The 20142-nt window shown below is 39.5% G+C and overlaps 1 protein-coding gene across 2 annotated transcripts in view; it reads right to left on the minus strand.

Annotated features, from left to right (window-relative positions):
• PIK3R1 (phosphoinositide-3-kinase regulatory subunit 1) overlaps positions 1-20142 on the minus strand; it is a 64143-nt gene that overhangs the window by 22664 nt on the left and 21337 nt on the right. Inside the window, exons 1-3 of one of the 2 annotated variants that reach the window (XM_065661309.1) lie at positions 8211-8370; positions 4031-4123; positions 3049-3123 (exon numbers count right to left, since the gene is read on the minus strand). In XM_065661309.1, the coding sequence (XP_065517381.1) occupies positions 3049-3123; positions 4031-4123; positions 8211-8355 (313 nt within the window). In that variant the 5' untranslated portion in view covers positions 8356-8370. Of the gene's footprint in view, positions 1-3048; positions 3124-4030; positions 4124-8210; positions 8371-20142 lie in introns of those variants that run through there. The other variant, XM_065661308.1, reaches the window with a different exon arrangement.

Genomic DNA, 20142 nt, shown 5'->3' on the forward strand with positions numbered 1-20142 from the left:
ACTTCTATTACAATTGGAAGTTTGATTAACAACCTGGGGCTCCAAGTCTGTAAATACTCATGTGAGCAAGTCAAAACAAATACACACGTGCAGAACTTGGTGCTTGGTGTGTTATGCAGCTGTTAGTATATACCTTGCAAAACCTGATACCCTTCCAGGATGGTTATGACTTGGGCTAAGGCTTGGAAGTGTCACATAAAGAACTACTTGTTAGTGCTGGAGCAAGGAATAGCAGCAGCACAAATAAAAACAGGAAAATACACAAATGCTTACTTACTGCAAGCAAGATTAGGGTTAATCTTAAAACAAACTCTTGTGCAGTAAACTCCTAAATGCTTACAGAAAGATACATTTGGTACAAGAATTTACAGGTATTAATGCTGACCAACTTTTTTAGGCTAGCCAAGTCCCTTGTAAAGTAACTGCTGAATCTATTTGGCCAGTTTGATCCAAATTTGACAGAGAGGTATAAGAATCAGATATGTAGTGTACCTACTCACACCGTAAAAAATGGGCAGCCAAGAAGGGGTAGTGAGAAACTCAGTGATACTCCACCTCATTTCTGGTTTCCCCAAAGGAAGGCTTGCAGTAGGAGCTCAATTTTACCAGACACCAAGGAATTTGCATGAGAAAAAAAAATAATTATAGCTCACATGATAAAAAACTTGCGGTGTGGGCATGAAAAGCAATTATGTGTCAAAATCGCAGAATCATAGAATAGTTTGGGTTGGAAAGGACTTTAAGATCATCTAGCTCCAACACCCCTGCCATGGGCAGGGACACCTCACCCTGTACCACGTCACCCAAGGCTCTGTCCAAGCTGGCCTTGAACACTGCCAGGGATGGGTCATTTACCAGTTCTTTGGGCAACCTGTTCCAGTGCCTCACCATCCTCACAGTAAAGAATTTCTTCCTTATATCTGACCTGAACTTCCCCTGTTTAAATCCATTAATCGTTGTCCTATAGTCCCTAATGAGGAGTCTTCTCCAGCATCCTTGTAAGCCCCCTTCAGATACTGGAAGGCTACTGTGAGGTCTCCATGCAGCCTTCTCTCCTCCAAGCTCAACAGTCCCAGCTTTCTCAGCCTGTCTTCATATGGAAGGTGCTCCAGCCCCTCATCATCCTGGCGGCCCTCCTCTGGACTTGTTCCAACAGTTCCATGTCCTTCTTTATGTTGAGGACACCAGAACTGCACACAATACTCCAAGTGGGGTCTCACAAGAGCAGAGCAGAGGGGCAGGATCACCTCCTTTGACCTGCTGGTCATGCTCCTTTTGATGCAGCCCAGGATATGGTTGGCTTTCTGGGCTGCAAGTGCACACTGAAGCCGGCTCATGTTAAGTTTCTCATGTTAAGACCAACACCACCAAGTCCTTCTCTGCAGGGCTGCTCTCAGTCACTTCCCTGCCCAATCTGTAGCTTTGCCTGGGATTGCCACTGCCTAGATAGTACTGTATTGGAGCTAACGGGCAGTTGTCCAGTTAATATGGGGAACATTTTATCCACAAGCAGAACACCATGCTAATGCACTTCACAACTTTGAGACCCAAGCCAACTTTGTGCTCTGAATTAGTGCTCTGCTAATTCAAAGACAATAGGCAGAGGAGATGAGATCTGTCTTTATCCATATATCTAGACACCCACACACTGCCCCAGCTCTGTCCTGGAAGGTTCCGATGGTATCTTAAAGAGAACCTGCAAAGATACACTGTTATTAAAGAATAAAGTCCTGTTTCATTTTGCCAAATGTAATTACATTTTAAATAAAAAAACATGTAAACATGTTCTTGATCTCAGGAGACAGATGAACCTTCCATAAAGGTACACCTCAGTTTAGAGATTTAAAAAGGGACTCAGATAAATTAAGAGATACATCCATACTGGTGCCATAGAAAATCTGGATTTAATTGGACTGAGAAACTGCAATACTAAAAATACAGCTTAGGTTGCTAGCATCGCATGCACATCTCCTCTCCCTGCTTGCACTCATATACTTACTTCACTCCCACCACCATCAGGAGAGGATGTTCTTTTGATTTGAAGGAACAGACAACTCCTATTATCAGCCGTTGTTCATTTTGTTAATAATTGCAATTACTAGAAATAAAGAGAGCTAATTCACAGTTTGAATTTGCCTTCTTTGTGTCCCTTTAGCAACATGGCATGTAACCAGTTTCATTTTGTATTTTTGTGCTTTCTTCTGCAAGTGGAAGCTCACACTTGACACTGCGACCCAACTTGCAAAGGTGTGGTCAAGCACTTCTACATCATCTCCTGATCTGTCACACTGTGACAGCGTTGCCATGCCAGTATATTCTGGCCTGAAGCAGAAATAAAGAGTCCGAAAAAGAGAAAGAAATATATTTCAGGAAACTTGAATGGGTGTAGGGTGTTACAGAATCACAGAATCCCAAGGGTTGGAAGGGACCTCAAAAGATCATCTAGTCCAACCCCCCTGCAAGAGCAGGGTAACCTACAGTACATCACACAGGAACTTGTCGTGTAGCTGCATTTTACTGCCCCAGACGTGAGAATCCAGCCTACTGCAGCAACATTAATTAAATTCTCTTTGCCTTCCAGTATTATCTCTGTAGCAGGCATGGAATGTGGAGCTATTGCCTCCCCACCTGCTGGACCAAAAAATTGCACACAGAGAACTGTATGCAAACAAATGGACATTTGTTTTCAAAATAATAACCTGCAGCCTTACAGGAATAGTGTGTCTATCTTGCTTCTGATAAAACATCTTGTTTTTCTCTGTACAGGTAGATTGTCAGTCTTTGAACAAGCAAGTGTCCAAGAAATTATTAAAATAATTATTCTTAGAAAAAAAACATGCAGTGAAACCATGAAAAAAAAAGAAACCCTGTAAAACTGAAAAATGTTTCATACTAAGTGTAAAAGTTACAAATATTTTTTACTTATCTTTTTAAATTATATTATTCAGAGCCGGCACATGTATGTAAGCAGAGTAGGGAAGCAAAGAAGAGAGAAACAGTCTGACCACAAATTCTAAGTAGTGCTTTAAGGAAGAGAACTACACTTACCACATTCAAGAATTTGTCTTAATTCTGCTGAGCTGCTTGAACCTTGTGTTCCATACAAAGTTGAGCACTCCAGACCTCCAAAACAAAATTGATGGGATACATTAATATTCCAGTGACTGTTGCCATGATACAACATATTTCTGTTTTCTTCAAATAAGTGCCTACAGCATAAATAGCAACATTCTCCCACTAGCATCCATCTACCACATATGGAATGTGATTGCTTTTTAAGGCTGTAGGACACCTCTTTTTACATGCAAATTGCTGTCTGCAGGAAGAGCTGGCCAAGGAAAATCAGAGTTGCCAGCAGTCCCACATATTCTGTACAACTCTCCACAGGCTGACTGCAGAAGGCCAAGACTAAGGGAAGAAAACAGCTTGCAGGAGAAACATGAGAGCCAGATCTTCCTTGACACTCTGCATGCCCACTGGAAATACCAAGTCTTTTAGTTGGGTAATAAGTGAATAATCTGAGTCAGGCCACCTCACAGGAATAGGACAAGGACATGACAAAAGTTCTGACACATCCTAAGAGGTTCAAAGATTTAAATGAGTCTTCTACATTACAAGTGTGGCTCCTGGCACCCTATGTAGTCAACAGACACACACGGCCCCTTCTACAGAACAGGTAACACTTAAGTAATTTTTGATTATCCATAGAACCATAACCTCACTGTGTACATAAGGTGAGTGTCACACCACTGGTATGAGAGAAATATGTCTGATAATCCACCTGAATAGAATACACCAATACAGTGTTTTCATGTGAAAGATACTGTTACAGCTTCCCTGCTTCAGTGAAAATAAGGAAGATAGTCCAAGTAGACTCCACTGAGCAGAAACCTTAAATGAGATTATTCCATGTCTGTGAAGCTGCATTAGCAGCTCTAGAAATGGGAAATGCCAGCTCTGGATCTGGTTCTGCAGTCTCAGCTCATGTAAGTAAAAAAAAATAATCTTGGTAAATTGTTCTTCAGCATACCTTTCTTTTCAATGGTCTCCACTATCTTAATAAGAATCGGTGGAGCAACATCAGGAGGTGCAAACTGTTCTGTAAGATCTGGAAGTGAAAAAGCTGTAAAAGAACAGATATAAGCCAAGTTACAGCTGAATGCAACTTCTGTTTAGGAAAGCTATGACACATAATGCAACCAGGTAATTTTTAAGAACAGAACAAACATCCCACTGGCCTAAACAAGAACATTCCACAAATAATTAGAAAGCTGAATAAATATGATGACAACTGCATATTTATAGTATATTCTTTTAGGGATCTCAGTCAGTCCTAGAATCACTCTCCATATTGCCTAGGAAAAGAAAACATAATGAAAGTCTGTAATCTATGGACCGGCAAAAATACAGTGCAAGCAAGGGAAGAAGTCTTTTGGTCTGAAACATTTACATCCAGTGTGCACCAGATGAGGGAGCTAAACACATCACCATCTGGGAATTGCTGATCCCCTGGATAAAACAGACTTAAAAAGACCTGTATTTCACACTCTTAAAAAAGTTCAGTAACTTCTGTTTCCTTTCAATTTCCAAGCATGCTACTATTAATAGTGTTGTGCTTCATGTGAAGCAAGACTTTCTCTTATACAACGACTGGTTAAGAATAAATAGCAGCATAATCAGAAAGGGACATTTTGCAGATTCAAACAAACCTGCATACAGATTTTATACAAAGTCAGCTTTCATGCAAGCCACTCACTTCACATAGAGAACACACTGCATAAAGGAATGTTCCGGCTTTGTGATGTGAGGGATGGTCTATCTCTCAACGCACTATTTTTGCCAAAAGAGTAACTCAAAAGTTTTAGAGCAGTCCTGTTTAACTCTTGGAAAGAAAGACCATTTACATAAAGATATTATTAAACTACTGCCAGAAACATCTGGCATAGATTGATGGATTACGATTGATAAACAAAGCTTAATCACTGAAGTAAAAGTTGCAAGTTGCCTAAGACGGTGATCTCCGAGGAATCAAACTCACCAAGGACAAGTAGACAACAATCCTTAAACACACATGCACAAGTATGCATGCATGCATATGTATACATACATACATAAATGCACATACTTTATTTCTAAAAGACTGAAACTGGAAAAAAATATAAGGATAATTAAGAATTAAAAAACCCCAACAAACCAAAACTAAAAACTACAACAGCTAAATATGAGTGGAGAGTTTTTAACAAAAAACTTTGAGATAGCCAAAAATTAAATGTACCAAAACTGAGAAAGAGAAAGCAGAAATTTCTGGCTGAGAATTCACCCTGTTTTGGAAGCAAAAAAATACATAACTTTTTAAAGATGCAAAAAATTAAAAATTGGTAAGACAGCAAGGAACATACAGAAGTTTGGACATGAAGAAAACTGAGGAGAGAAATGAAAGACAATAAATAATAATTATTTATGAACTAGCAATGGAAGTGGTGAATACTGGGAGACTGAGACATGTCCCTTTGCAAAAAGAAGAATGATGCTACAATAATAACAGAAAGGTTTTGGCTGGAAGGGACATTAAAAATCATATGGTTCCAAGCCCACTGCAACAGGCAGGGACACCTTCCACTAGGCCAGGGTGCTCAAAGCCCTGTCCAACCTGGCCTTGAACACTGGCAGGGATGCGGCAGCCACAGCTTCACTGAGCACCCTGTGCCAGTGCCTCACCACCCTCACAGGGAACAATTGCCTCCTAATATCTGATCTAAATCTACCTTCTTTCACTTTAACGACGTTACCCCTTGTCCTATCACTACTTACACTCACAATGATGAAATACTTTCTAGTTCATTCAAATTGAAAAATGTGTTAGTCATAACAGTTTAACTTTGGAGGCCCAGAAAATGAGCATTCAGGAGTCCCTAAAGAGTTGCCTAAGCAGATCTCTGACCTGATGATACTATTTTTTAATGACCTGTGAAAAATCAGAGAAATTCCTGGGGATCAAAAGAATTCTAATGCCGGATCCACACTCAGAAAGAGTAAGTAAGATGACTACATGCTAGTAACATTACCAGTTCTGGACAAAATGAAGGAAAACAGGGTACTAGACTGACATGATAAAGCAATAAAGGACAGCACTGTAACTAAGGATTGTCTGCTTAGCTTTTTAGATGATAGATTCTGTTAAAAACCACAGTACTTCCTTCCTTGGTGGCACCCTAGGTGGCTGAAAAATGCAAATGAGTAGACATACTAAACTAAAGTTTTGTCAGATAGTTGACTTAGTATAACACTGCGATTAAAAGCTAGAATTATAAGATACTAACAGACTCACAAAATGCTAAGGGCATAAAATGCATCCCTTATATGGAAGCAGAGGAAGAACAGGTTTTAAGAACAGAGTTTACATATTTTTACGTATGAAAGTAACTTTCTGCTCCCTTAGCTAGTTACATTAAGTACCATTCTCCCTCTTGCGTAACAGCAATGAAATTGCGTCACCTCTGAACAAAGACGCTCACCTCATAATTCCAGCTGGAGGCAGCATGCAGCAACAGTCTAAACTGAAGCTGAGGAAAGAAAGGAGAGACAAGGAGAAACAGAGACAGAGGACAGAAGTAAAATGCAACAGGTATTTGAAACATTTTGGGTGACAGCTAAGGAGTTCATGGATGGTCCTTTAAGGCTACTGAAAGCAAAGAGAACCATGTTTTCTCACATTAACCAAACTGTGCCTTGAAATGATGGCAAGAGATACCTATAAACAAGGTGTATTTAGATAAGTAATTCTATTTCACACTAAATTTCGATTTTCTACATAAGGGATGGAGTCCAAGCGAAGTAAAAAGGAGAACCCAATGTAAGGACAAGACTTCAGTTCATGGGAAGAAGCCCTTGCAGGGTGAAAAAAGACTCTACAGAAACCGGTTTGTCTCAATGGGACATAAGGAATGAGGTGGATGTACGCTTTACCTAGATTACCTAAACAAAGACTGCCTCCTACGGCAACTATCCTGATGCTCCATTCCTTTCATCTACACTTTAAGCAGGATCTTACCTTATAAACTAGGTTTGTATCATAATCTGTTACAGAATCTCTTCATTGTACAGTGTTCTTGGATCAATAATCACCTCAGAGAAAGGCTTTTGGAAGCTATGCATTTACCTTTTATTTATGCAAAACCTGTAATGACTACAGAAAATAAGTATGTAAAGCCAACGGCACATTGGTTAAAAGGAAGATTTCCGTCACTCCTCTGCTACCCTAAAATGTGCAATTTGAAAAATATTAAAATTTTATGAGTTTAAGGGATTTCTGGTGTCTCTTCCTCCATATATCAAGTCCCTTTTCTCCAAAATCATGAATTTCTAGTTACCAAAGAGACTGCTGAAATTTTAGATATGAAGAGAGCCTTTAAAATAGTAACAATTTATGCCACAAATACATAACCTGTAAATTACTTGTGTATTTGACTAAAAACACATGATATTCACCTCTCTTTTAATACTATGCATACACTGGTGAGTATAAGCTCTACAGCAAAAAAACACAAGCATATACACACAGATGATGGCAGTTATAAAGCCTGCAGTTATCTTCAACACAGCAGTAACAGAAGAATGCATCTAATTCACACAGTTATAGCACTCAGCAACACTGAAAAAAACACTTCCTCCGTGAGCATGTAGGAGATGACATTAACAAATTAAGATCATTTAACCTCCCACCTGTTCTAGGATTTCCTACTTATTGCGCCATCTCCAATATAATTAACTCACAGCATCATACTGATTTGTACTTTAAACTTCCCAAATTTTGCACAAAATAGAAAATTATCTTCATTTAAAAGCTCCACGAAACACATATCTGTCAGGGAAAAAAGACTTAGCAGTACTTACAGAGCTGAAGCCACTTTATAACATTTACACAGAACGACAGCCCAATTTTGGAACAGTGCCCTTCAATTTCAAAATGAGGAAATGGCAGAGGCTAAACTGAACAAAACTACACCTAATTTTGGAAAAAAACACCCACTTTGACACTCAGAGGCAGAATACAAGTTATCCTTAAAGAACTCCTGATTCTAGATAAGGTGTTCCAGAAGAAAACTCAGCATGCATATTAAGATCTACAGAGAGAAAGGAAAACTTTTCAGATACACCAGTTTTAATAAAAGAAAAGCGAAAAAAACTCACATGCAAGCTGCATTTATTACCTGATTTCAAACACATCTTTTGCTTTGAAGCATGCTGCAGTATAGCACGGAGGTTTGGTGAACCAAATCCACTCCTAATAATCTGAGCAACTTTGTAGATCCCTTTGCTAAAATCCAGTATCAATTTTTCACGTAAAGCAATCATTTTTCCCCCGAATTGCTGTAATTTTTCTCAAATTCCACAGTCTCCAAAATATTACAGTTCTGAAAAGCTTTAACACAGTTTTCGTGTCTTCTTTCTAGTCACAAGGTCTGGTAGTGTGTCTCCAGATAGTAAGGAAGCTTCTGATGACACATGATAAAAGCTGAATTTTCCACTAGCTTTATTTTTACCTTGATACAGTGAGAACCAGTGAGATGAACCACAAGCCAGGGTTTGCTTCAATCGTGAACTCTTCCCTCTCCCTGACACAGAAAGGCCTGAACAGTGCTAAGGCAATGGCAGTATGTGAGAGACAGGAGCATACTATGTTCAAGGGTTGCCAACAGAGCCACAAAGTGCAAGATGAAACCAGCACACAGCTGCACCTTCTGGAAGGCTTCTCAGTAAGAAGAGATACTTTGGAGTTAGTACCTGGCAATGACAACTGGAAACTTAAAATTGGCATTTGGCTTCTGAGGCTCCTGACCCAAATGTTTCATCACTGCTAGAAGTAGAATGAATATGAAATATATTTAAAAACAAACAAACAAACAAACAAACAAAAAAACAACAAACCAAACCCCAACAAAACAAAAATCCCTCAAAACAACCTCCCCATCAAAAAAACCCCACCTCAACTTAAAATGTAACAATACACACCACAGAAAGCAGTTCAATTTTTTACAGGAACTATATAGTATCATAACTTGGATTTAGCTTTGAGTCAAGATTACTCCATGCATGTTCTTCTTTTTTTCAGAAAGTACATTATATTTGCACACATATATTGCATTCAGTGACAACACAGTCTTGCATAAAGCCTAATATTTGAGAGCTCAGGTTTTAAGATGATCTCAATTGGCTTATGTCCATGCAGATTTACTCTTTACACATGCAGCTGGATTCTCTAGCATAGTGAATTATGTATTCATAGATTTACACATATCCTTGTTTGAAAGTCATACAGCATGTCCAAAGTGAATGGTTTAACCAGCACTGAAATTAACAATAGTAAACATAAGCACATGAATTAACACAGAAGAAACACAATGGTAAGGGTCATTGTCAAACAAGTTGCGATAATGCCTCCAACAGGATTAGCCAGCAAACTATACTGAAACAATGGCTGATTGAGTACCTAAAATACTTTTGCCAGTGGCACCATCAGTACATAATGAATCACAAACTGTGGACAATGGAGAGGTGTCCACAAAGTTCCACGTGTCCCATGCTTGCTATTCAAAACTGGGAAATGTGGGAGCTTGCCTTCTTTATTGAAATGCTGTTATTTCAGCAGTTGTGTATTCTACTAGGTACGAGAAATGAATTCAAAAAATGTTGCTCTATTCTCACCCATCTTCTTTAAAATAGAATCTGAATTTTCGTAAGGATCCCTAATGGCTGAACTTAATAATTTGTCATTATATACAATGTCAGCTTCAAGTGAGGGTGCATTGGAAACGAGGGCAGTTTGACTTTCCTGCCTGTAAGGCAGCATGAATTGAGGCAGTCTCTCATGCTCCTGTGTGCTGACTGCTAGAGACCCCCAGAGCAGAGACAGCAGTGCTTCAGGAGACTGCAGTGTGAACACACCAAAAGACAGGCCTGTGGAAACATGAGTTCAGATCCTGCCACACTGGGAAACATCAGGAGGTGCCTCCCCATGGGTGACAGCAGGGCCCAATGCTTCCCACAGCCCTGCAGTGGCAGCTGGTCCAGATGCCCTCTCAGCACGTGCTTCCATCAGCTGGGAAGAAAGGCCACAGAAGTCTCACAACCCATCTGAGTGAAACGACTCTTGCCAACACAAAATCCTAGCTTTTAGTGAAAGGTCATTCTGTGGCCCCGTGTATGTTTCTTTATAGCCTTACGAAGCAGTAAGTTTGTACAGAGACTTTCAGCAGAGCAGCATGAAAGTGTGAAAAAAACCCCAAACTCTACAGAGAAAGTTTCCATTGAGATCTGTGCTTTGGGTTTAATGCCAGACCAAGACAGAAGATGAGTCTGGTATTGCAAATAAATACCAGAGAGTAATTCTCTCTTAGATTTGAGAACCATTGCCCTTGCATTTGTAATTTTGGAGAGCCTAATAGCATTTATCAGAAGAACAGCGTTCAGAACTACCCAACTGCTATTAGCAAAAGGTTTTCACTGGACAAGGATGAAAGACAAGAAGGTGAGAGCGATGACAAAGAAACTGATGTCATAGTATCTCAAATTGAGGACTGCAATAGCAAATTAATCTGCAACTGCTGGAAGAGAAAAATACTCCTCCTCAGACCCTTCTACCCTTATTAGACTGAGTTTGGCAACAGCTAAATTCTAGAGGAGGGAAGCATCACTGAAAACAGCAGGCGGAAGAGCTGTTCAGGCTCAACCACCTTCTCCAGTACTAGTTACATTAGAAAGATTTTAAAACACTACACTACTCATGGAAAAATATGAAAGAGATTTAAGGTTCAGTGAATCTGACACATCATTACAAGTGGCTTAATAAATCTGTCTACTATTACTTGCCTTTTATTTTTATGAGATGTCGTCAATCAGGCAGACTGTGGACTCAGAATACCACAGAAGCCTTGGCAGCCAGAGGAGACTAGATCCAGGAGAAATGAGGAGAGGTGACAACTATACCAGCACTAGAAAAAGCAGTGTTCTGGCCCACCAACACTATCAGCTTTCGGGCTCACAAGAAGCCCATTTTTATGGAGGCAGAAAAATGGCTGTGAGTCAAGATTTATTGAGATATGAATGACCCCAGAGCTATGAAAAGGAATAAGGAAATGATGCCTGCTGGTGACCTTAACGTGACTGGAGTATAACTGGGAGGCTGGGTGGAAATGCTGCCAATTCTAAAATCCTTCAATTCTATGTGGCCAGCAGAGCCTACTTCTTCTATTGGTCAGCAGTTGTTGGGTATGGACCAGAGGACAAAGTGACAACTGCATTCAGATGTTCTCTGTTAATAGTACACTGCCAATTTTAGCCACAGAAGGAAATACAGATCTGTACTGAAAAAAAATGGTTTATCACACCAGCTGTCACTTTTTTTCCTTCATCTTCAATGGAGAAACACCTGGATAAAGCAAAACACTATTCCTAGGGCATCTCAATGACAACATCTGACCTTCAGGGATAAACAGTACTCTGTTAATGCACTTCATATAGCTTTTTAAAGTATCTATACTTCTGCTGTGATCCTACACCAGTAACAGAAAATGATAAGAACTTTTCCAAGGGGCTTATTCCAAAGGATGACCTGCAGGAGTTCTCACCAGCATGACCTTCTGAACTCCAGTCAGTCCCAGTGTATCATCTCCAGAATCCTCTGAGCGAGGTAGGTACAGACAACATTGCGTCTAAGCTTTAAACAGGGCATTTCAATCTGACTTTTGTAGAAGAATGTACACAACTTGTTTTAACATATGTGGCACTTAAAGAGAATAAGGATAGGCATGACATTTTCCAGGCAGACAAATGTGTACGCATGTTCCGATTGTGCCATTTATAGTCCAACCCACTGAACCTAGGAGGGTTAGAACATAAATTTAATGTTACTTCATTTTATCCTGGCTACACATATGTTAGAAAAGACACAGTTATCTGTTTAAATCAATCCTGTAACTGAGACAAGTAAAATACTTTGCCTAGATTCTTTCCAGGGTTATCAGCACATATATGCAGGCAATGATTTGATTGATAAAATATCATGTGCACAGTGAGTATGCAGGAAGTTTAGGGTGCTTGGAGAACTAACTCCTCTCTTCAACCCTGTTTATAGTTGCACCACCTGCACTCTCAGGGCTAAGCAGAATAAGGGGCAACAACTATGGAACAGAAGAGAAAGAAGCCCAGGCAAAGAAAATCATCTAGATAGCAGAACTAGACAGAATAAAGCTTTTATTTGGTATAGAAAGTTAGATTTTCTAATGTACCAATTCTCTGAAAAGAAATCTGGGTCTCTTTACTGTTCACTGACACAAAAATGTATGCTTGTCACAGAGCTGCTGCCTTAATCAACAAACAATTCCTCTAAGGCAAAACAAAATGAAAGTGCAGGCAGAAAAAGAAAGAAAAAAGAGGATGGTGTCTCGCTTTAAGGAAGTTCAGCTGCACACATAAGCAGAAAAATAAAATCACCAAGCAACATACTGCAGAGTACTATATTCCTTTATAATAGTTTAATAATTTTAATACTGGCTCCTAATCATGTTTCACACTTATTAATTTAATGTTTCATGAAGTCCTATTTCTATTAGCTGTTGAAAGGGAAGTGATACTGTCTGTACAGAGAAGGAATTCTGTACATAATATTCTATCAGATTAGACTGCAGTAACTTTATAAATTATGAGCTGTCAGGCACTTTTCTCATCTGCTACAGAATACACTTCTTAGAAATAGGAGCTATAATTAAGACAACAGATGTTCTTTGCTGGCTTCAACTGAAGCACAGATAATTTCTAAAAAGCAGCCTGTAGTTAAGACTGTTGTAAAGACAGTCTTCTGCTTCCCTCTATGGGTGAGCTTTTGCAATATTCCTTTTCAAACCAGAACTTTGAATTTAGGTTTTGAAATGGCTGCAACTATTTACAATTAGTATAACATAATTAGAGAAATGAGCAGTCCTGTTCTGCAGAAAAATTGCAAGGCTTATGAAAATTAAATATGTTCAATATTCTGGCATGCAGTACACTGCATTATAATGCCATACATAATCCATGAACTGTTTTGCAAAAGAACGCCTCCCCAGAACACAAAGGAAAGATGGGAAAACCACCTGGTTATTCAACTGTTCTTTCAAAGGGCTCTGAGAGAAGCAGAAACAGTAAAATAAGAAATAAGCAAGAATGTGGTAAAAGATGCCTTCCTGTTTCTAAGCAGAGGAGGGCACTCAGTAAGTTGAGGAGCAGAGAGGGGGCCCAGGACAGACAGCCCTGGAGCTGAACCCCAAGCATGCTGGCACTGTGGCTTTGACACTACCAGCGTCTGGGAGAGGTGCACCTCACCTCCTTTCCGCGGTGTAGAGCATTGGGTGTGGCTAGAAGCTTCACATGCTTTTCCCAGGGGTGGCAGACTGATGCATAATTCCCTCTTACCCCTCATTCGCAGGGATCATCCCAAGCCCTGTGTGACATTCAGAAACACAGCGGGTAGCAGTGGTCTTACAGTCCCTAAGAGCATCACTTTAAACGGAAGAGCAGGTTAATGTCTCTAAATAGAATGAGCCAGCATGATCTCAGAGTGTGACTGAGGACAGATAAAGAAAATATTTAAAAGAACCAACACCTTTTTTTTTTTTTTTTTTGTGTATTGCTGATGTCTGCAGGTTCCCTGCCAGCAGTTTTCAGTCAGAGAAATATCAACAGGTAAGAGGTAAAACGTTGTGTAGGCACCAACTTACTGCATCCCCACAAGCAAGTGGATGATGGCACAGGTCACAGCAATGGAGGGACAGGACAGGGACAACCAAGAAGCTGGACCCAGTGAAGTGCAAAACATTGCATGTTACATTCCCTTCTCCTCCTTCTGGATTGCTGCTCCAGTGCTAGAAAAGAGCCAAGCTCTGCAAGAACTTGAGTAATTCTGCCCAATTCTCTTCAGAGATACTGGCAATGAAAAACTTACCATTCCAGCTTCTGGCAGTGGTTTAACATGAAACCACACATTATATCAAGTAAGAAAACATGAGAATGAATATTCAAGTGTAGTGTGGATAGCACAGGTGTGAGGACAAACTGCATGTTCCATTGGCAGCTACATCTTGTGACCTACTTACCAGGTTCTCAGTGCAACCTTCAGGGCTATTGTTATCATTAAAGATCCAGATTGCAGCAGTACCTGGAAGTCCTTATCAGAATTGGAACAAACCTGTGATAGTTCTCAACAAACAAAACCTCCCTTACAGGTCTTATGATTAACTAAGCAATCTCTTAGAATTGATGCCAGCTGTCTTCCCACAAACTCATATTTCCCAAAGATACTAAAGCCATGATATTAACTTCTCCACTCTAGATTTTTTTTTTTTTTTGTTAAAAGAAACAGTGGAACTCCAATAAAAGCATAATGTATTTTAAAGAAACTACATACAAGTTAATACATTTACACTGTATTTTACTACAGACACTCTACAACAAATCAGCAGCAAAGCTTCCCCTGTCTGATGCTGGCTATACTACAGAGACACATAAAAAAAACTACATTAAAAGAGCATCAACACCACAAGGTCAAGCACTCAAAACTTAAGGCAACAAAGAACTAAGGCTGCACGTGCAATTTCAGTTCCTGCTTTCATCTCTTTCCATTTAAGGACATAGCACTTTTCCCATTAAATTACCCTGCCCATTTCAGCACACAAAGCCTAGTGCTGTCAATGGAGAGAACCCAGGTGAAAAGCTGAGTTACTTGTTACCTGGAATGTTATCCAGATTGTGAAAGGACACAAGGTCGTCCAATAGGCTCATATTCTCCTGTTTACTTTCCTCTTCAGACCTGATTTTTTTATCATCCCTTTTCAACTCAGCTTCCTATGCAAAAGTAATTCACAACATATGCTTCTGTTCTTCCTACAAAATGGGGAAGGAAATATGTACTCGTTTGTTCCTGGAAATCTCCATCAAAAACAGCTGCCTGTCTTTCATGGGAAGAAATGATGAGGTCCAACTCAAGAGGTACTTGAAAATTTTCATTCTGGCAAGCCAGTGGAGAGTCATGATGAGATGATTTCAGTGACCTCCACCAGGTAAAACTGCACAGATAGACAGAGTTCCTTATGTGGAACTGTTTTTATCTAAAAAGCAGTGACATTTATTTTCTTCCGAACAGTTTGGCACTAACCTACTGAGATTACTAACCTCAACTCCCTTTCCGTATAACCATGATGATGGTGAGTAATGGTGCTCCAGCATCATCTGCTCTTTGTAACTGAGACAGGACTGCTGGATGGATGCTCACTTTAAGATACTGGGCATGCCAAAACTCTCTCCACAATCACCTGTCCCACCTTGTAAAGCATCTCTGTTTCCTTTTTTTTTTTTACTATGAAGATGTTTCTAATGCAAGGCCAGTTAATTTGGCTTGAGAAGCGTATTTTAAAACATTTTCTTTTTATTCAGTCATTGTAATACATAAAAATTCAGGACAGTATGTTGTTTTGCTCTGAAATAATACTTTGTTTTGATAACCTTTTACTGTGGAGAAACTAATGGGATTAAAAATGGCAACAATCCCCCTCAAACTATCCATAGACAAGCAATCTAGCGGAAAAAAATAAGCCCTTTAGTACTGCAAAAAAAAAAAAAAAAAAAAAGAAGAAAGATAAAGTGTATTACAGTGCTTGAGAAGTCATGTTGTTTAGATCTGGAAGATTTACATGTAAGTACTGGCAGAGACTGCTGACAGATAAAAGCCAAAACCAGCTCCTTCATCTTTTGGGAATTATGGGAAACATTTGTAAGTACACAGAAAGTTATAAATAATGAGTTTATTGCAGTCACCCAGAAAAGAAAAATGCAAACAATGGTAATAGCAATCCAGCATCAGAAGGCTTTTTTTTTCCTGGAAACTAATGTATTTCAAATGAAGTCTTTGTCCTCCTCTTAAAAAAAAAAAAGAAAAAAAAAAGGAAAAAAAAGGGGGAGAGAGAAAAATCCCCATAGCTTAGGGCTCTAGCTTTAGCAACAGAAACACAGCAATGCTGAAAGGCAGTCTTGCAAGAAAGTAAAACTGGGTTAATCCTTATGGCCATTAAACCATGGCTGATCTGGCATACACAGAAAGAACATTATTAGGAAATTCCTGAACTGGATTAACAAAGAGTTAATCCCACCATCATCTTTAATTCAAATAAGGAGAAAACCCCCCTCTAAATCTGTATGTAGTAAGATTTTTTCAACGGTATCATACACCTAGCAAGATTTCTCTGCACAGTAATGTCAGTGTTGATTTCTCATCCCAATGTATCTCAACTATAAAGCTGTACAAAAAGCACATCACAGAATATGAAGTACATGTGCTTAATGCCTGAACTTAAAGACCTCTCTTCCATAAACCACTGCTTATTCACACTCCATTGCTGAAGTAACTTTAATTTAGACCGTAGCAGTTAAAATGGAGAATGAATTTCATGGACCTTTACAAAGCACTCAGGGTCTCAACTGGCTGGCTAACTGTGACTGGACAAAGACCTTCATTTGTGTACTTTATAGACACTGTGTTGTGGAAATTCATATAGTGCAAAATCTGTTTATGGAAAGTGTAAAAAAAAAAAAAAAGAAAAAGCATATAGCAACAAAGATGGTAATAATGAAAAGCTAGCATAGAAAACTGGCTATGATTCTACATCACCATCAGCAAGCCAAAGATTAACTGATGTCAGGGTAAGGAGGCAGGGAATAGGATTTAGCCTTCACTGGAAGCATGCATTTGTAAAAAGACTAAAAGCAAGAGCGAAAGCCTCTCTTTATGAAAACCCACACATAATTCTAAGCACTTCAACTTGAAGAAATACTTTTGAAACATCATGCAACCCCACAGTGTTAAAGAGTTCTATGAGGTCTAAAACAAAGAAAAATGTGTCCCCCTTGAAACATGCAGTGCGTGTTTCCCCGTGATTTTTAACTCAGGTGGATAAGAGAAAGCTGCTATTACAGAGAAGAAGGCAGCGAGGCAGAAGGTCTTTTTATGTCCTCTACAGAGACTCAAAAAGGAGAGCAAGAAGCACTCTGACCTGCTGCTTCCTTTTCTTGTCTCTGCCAGGCAGCTGCCCTACACTGGCCTACTCCAGCACAGGGGGAAGTGCTGTTGATGTTCTCTGACTTCCCTGTAGAAAATTCATGGGGACCAGGATCAATGCTCAAGTTGACTGCCTCTGAGCTTAGGGGAGTACTGAATGTATAAATGAGCATGCCAAGAAGTACTAATCTGTTGAATATTTAAGTGCTGCAAATGCACAGAGCTTCTACAGGTCACACACATAAAGAACCTGAAAGAGTTTTTCCACCATCCTGCTCCTGCCAAGAAAATTAGCTAGTTTTCTAACTAACCCATCCATATCTGAAAATATAATGACATTATCTATCTATACATCTATTTCTATTTCCACATATGTACAAACAGAGCTTAAAGCTACAGACATTCCGTTGTTTCAAAATGTTGATTATAGGATGCAATAAAGAAGTAAAAATACATCCCTGACTTGCACAAGATGTGACCAAACATGTGAAAAGGTCTTCCAGCTATGACTCACTAAGAAATGGGTGGAGGTTTGCGAGGCTGAAAAGCTGCTGGCTGGAAGGAATAAGCCTTCTTCCATGCTGGCCAGCAAGGACTGGGAATTGGCTGCTATTCTGTCAAAAGGCCAGGTATATCCTAGTTGTTTTCCTGCTGTCCTACTGGGGAGGGGGAGGAGAGAGGGAAATAAAAAAAGGGAAGTTTTACATGTGAATTTTTTTATTGTGCTCCAGAGAAATCCCCTGGCCGTCTTGCCAAAACAAAGAACCAGAGTTAACTTTTATTTGACCTTATGAGAAGGGAACACCTCCTTCTTGTTTCGTTTTACCTTTGTAAAGGAATTTATTTATTTATTTATTTAAATGTGTGCCATGCCAAGAAGTGAAAGGATGTCTCATTTGACCCCCTGCTGGAGAATTCTTCAAAAAAAAAAAAAAACCAGTTCCCTGTTGAGAGCAGAAGGAAGAGGAATGCATTAATTTTAAACTGACCTGATTTTTGACTTATGACTCTCCAGTTTTGACTGTAGTTCAAATGAACTGCCTGCTACATCAGAATAAGCATCTTTTAACCTATCTGTCCTTCTAATTTTACCCTTCCAAACCTGCACATGAAGCTGGAAGAACTTGTATTTTAATTAGCTCAGCCGTGGCATCTTCAGAGAATTTTATTGAGGCTTTTATAAGACAAAGCTCCTCAAAAATGGTAGATGCAGCAGACAGCTGCTTGACACTGGTGTAACTCACCCAAGCTCTGCTATGCTATCACCAGGCATCTAATTCTTGCAGGACTCAGAACTGCTAAACAGGAGCTGGCCACCTCCCAAAGGGTTATATTTCATGTAAATGTGCACCTAATAGCCTCTTTTAGAGAGATCAGTATGAGCAATCATCTAAATCTCAGTCTTGTTTTAACAGAAATGCTTTTTGTTTATTATTACTACTTTTGAACAGCATTTTTCTTAATGTCTCAGGGGAGCCTGCCCTTCTGCTTCTCTTTTTGTGTGTGTGTGTGTTTCACCACACCAATCAGCTTCCCACATTTCAAACCTTGCTCTCAAACTGAGAAGTCCCAGGAGACAGAGCAAGGCAGCTGGTTACTCTAATGCCAGGAACCAAACGACTGTTCTAATCTGTTCTGCCTGAGGTTGCGAAGGGACACAGCTTGAGTAAGAAGTTGCAAGGCTACAGGTGCAGACTTCTCTGAACACATATACTCAACTTGTTTGGCTGTTGCTCCCAAACCCTTGTAGGGTAGTTTAGTACTAAACCAACACACATAAAGGTTGGGTTGTTTTTCTTTGCTTTGGGGTTTTTCTTGTTTGGGTCCTGTCCCAAATAGTTAGATATCAGCAAATTACATGCAGAAATTTAACATATACTGGGAGTCAATACTGTAGTCCTGCATCAAGCTAATCGAGTCTAAGGACAAGGTTTCAGAGCCAATTAGAGTGCCCACTTAAGCCACAGTCTGACAGTGCTTCATAAAGTTTCAAAGCAAGCTGCTTTGGTTAGTTTCATTTGAGTCAGGAAAAAAAGCATGGATGAAAGATTTTTGACAGGCTGCAAACAGGTGACCAAATCTTACTTAACGTGACAGAAAACTCTATTTTCCAGAACATTAAATTCATACTGAAATGAGAGAACTTCATGCTTTTACTTCTGCATGGCTATCAATTTGAAACCAACAGAACAAATTGGAACCACATTTTAAGTCTACTTTTTTCTACTGGCTTTATGGCTTCCCCATGCTTTCTGCACATTACACATTCTCTCTCTCTCAGTATTTGGTCTCTTTCTCCTTCAGGCATACTGTAATCCTGCCAGTCAAAGAGCTTTGCTTTTAATAAGTAGATCTGCCAACTTAAACACCAGTCTCCTAAGGCAATCAAATAATGAAACACACATGTATGTACTTGCACGTAATCTGTCAAATGCCTCTCTAGCCTACTACAAATGATTTTTGCAATTCGGGGTTTTCATAGGAGCATGCATTCACACACTTGGGGTTTTCAAAGACCAAATGAAATGGTTCTTCAGAGTCCTGTGTCTTGTTTGTACTTACAAACCCAATGACCCTGCAATTTCTGTATCAGAAACTACAAGACAGAGAATATGAAGAACCTAAAAACCACAAAGGTTGTGCAGACAACTTCATCTAAAGTAAGCATATCCTTCAATTTCTCCAATCTGACCTAGAGGTCTGGTGCAAGATTCCTCCATGACACAACACTCTTCCCATGTTTTTCATTTGTCTGGAAAGTTAACGAATAACCACGCCACGTGTCAAGAGTATTTTTCATACCTCCCCCATTAACCATCTATCATCCACTCTGAAGCCACCTTGATTTCCACTTTCTAAACTAGTATTTCCCAAAAGAGAAATGTAATGTGGGATGTTAGCAACAGAGTAATGCAGAAAAAAACCTTTTATCACAGTAGGATGAAGTTGCACTGCCACACCTTTTGATTAAATAAGGTTGCGCTTTACAGCATGGCAGAGTAAAGATGGTGTCAAAAGTAGCAGAGTGAAGATGGTAGCAAAATCTTTCCAGTAAGCAA

The sequence above is a fragment of the Lathamus discolor genome, chromosome Z (assembly GCF_037157495.1).
Source record: "Lathamus discolor isolate bLatDis1 chromosome Z, bLatDis1.hap1, whole genome shotgun sequence".
Classification (NCBI taxonomy): Eukaryota; Metazoa; Chordata; class Aves; order Psittaciformes; family Psittacidae; genus Lathamus; species Lathamus discolor.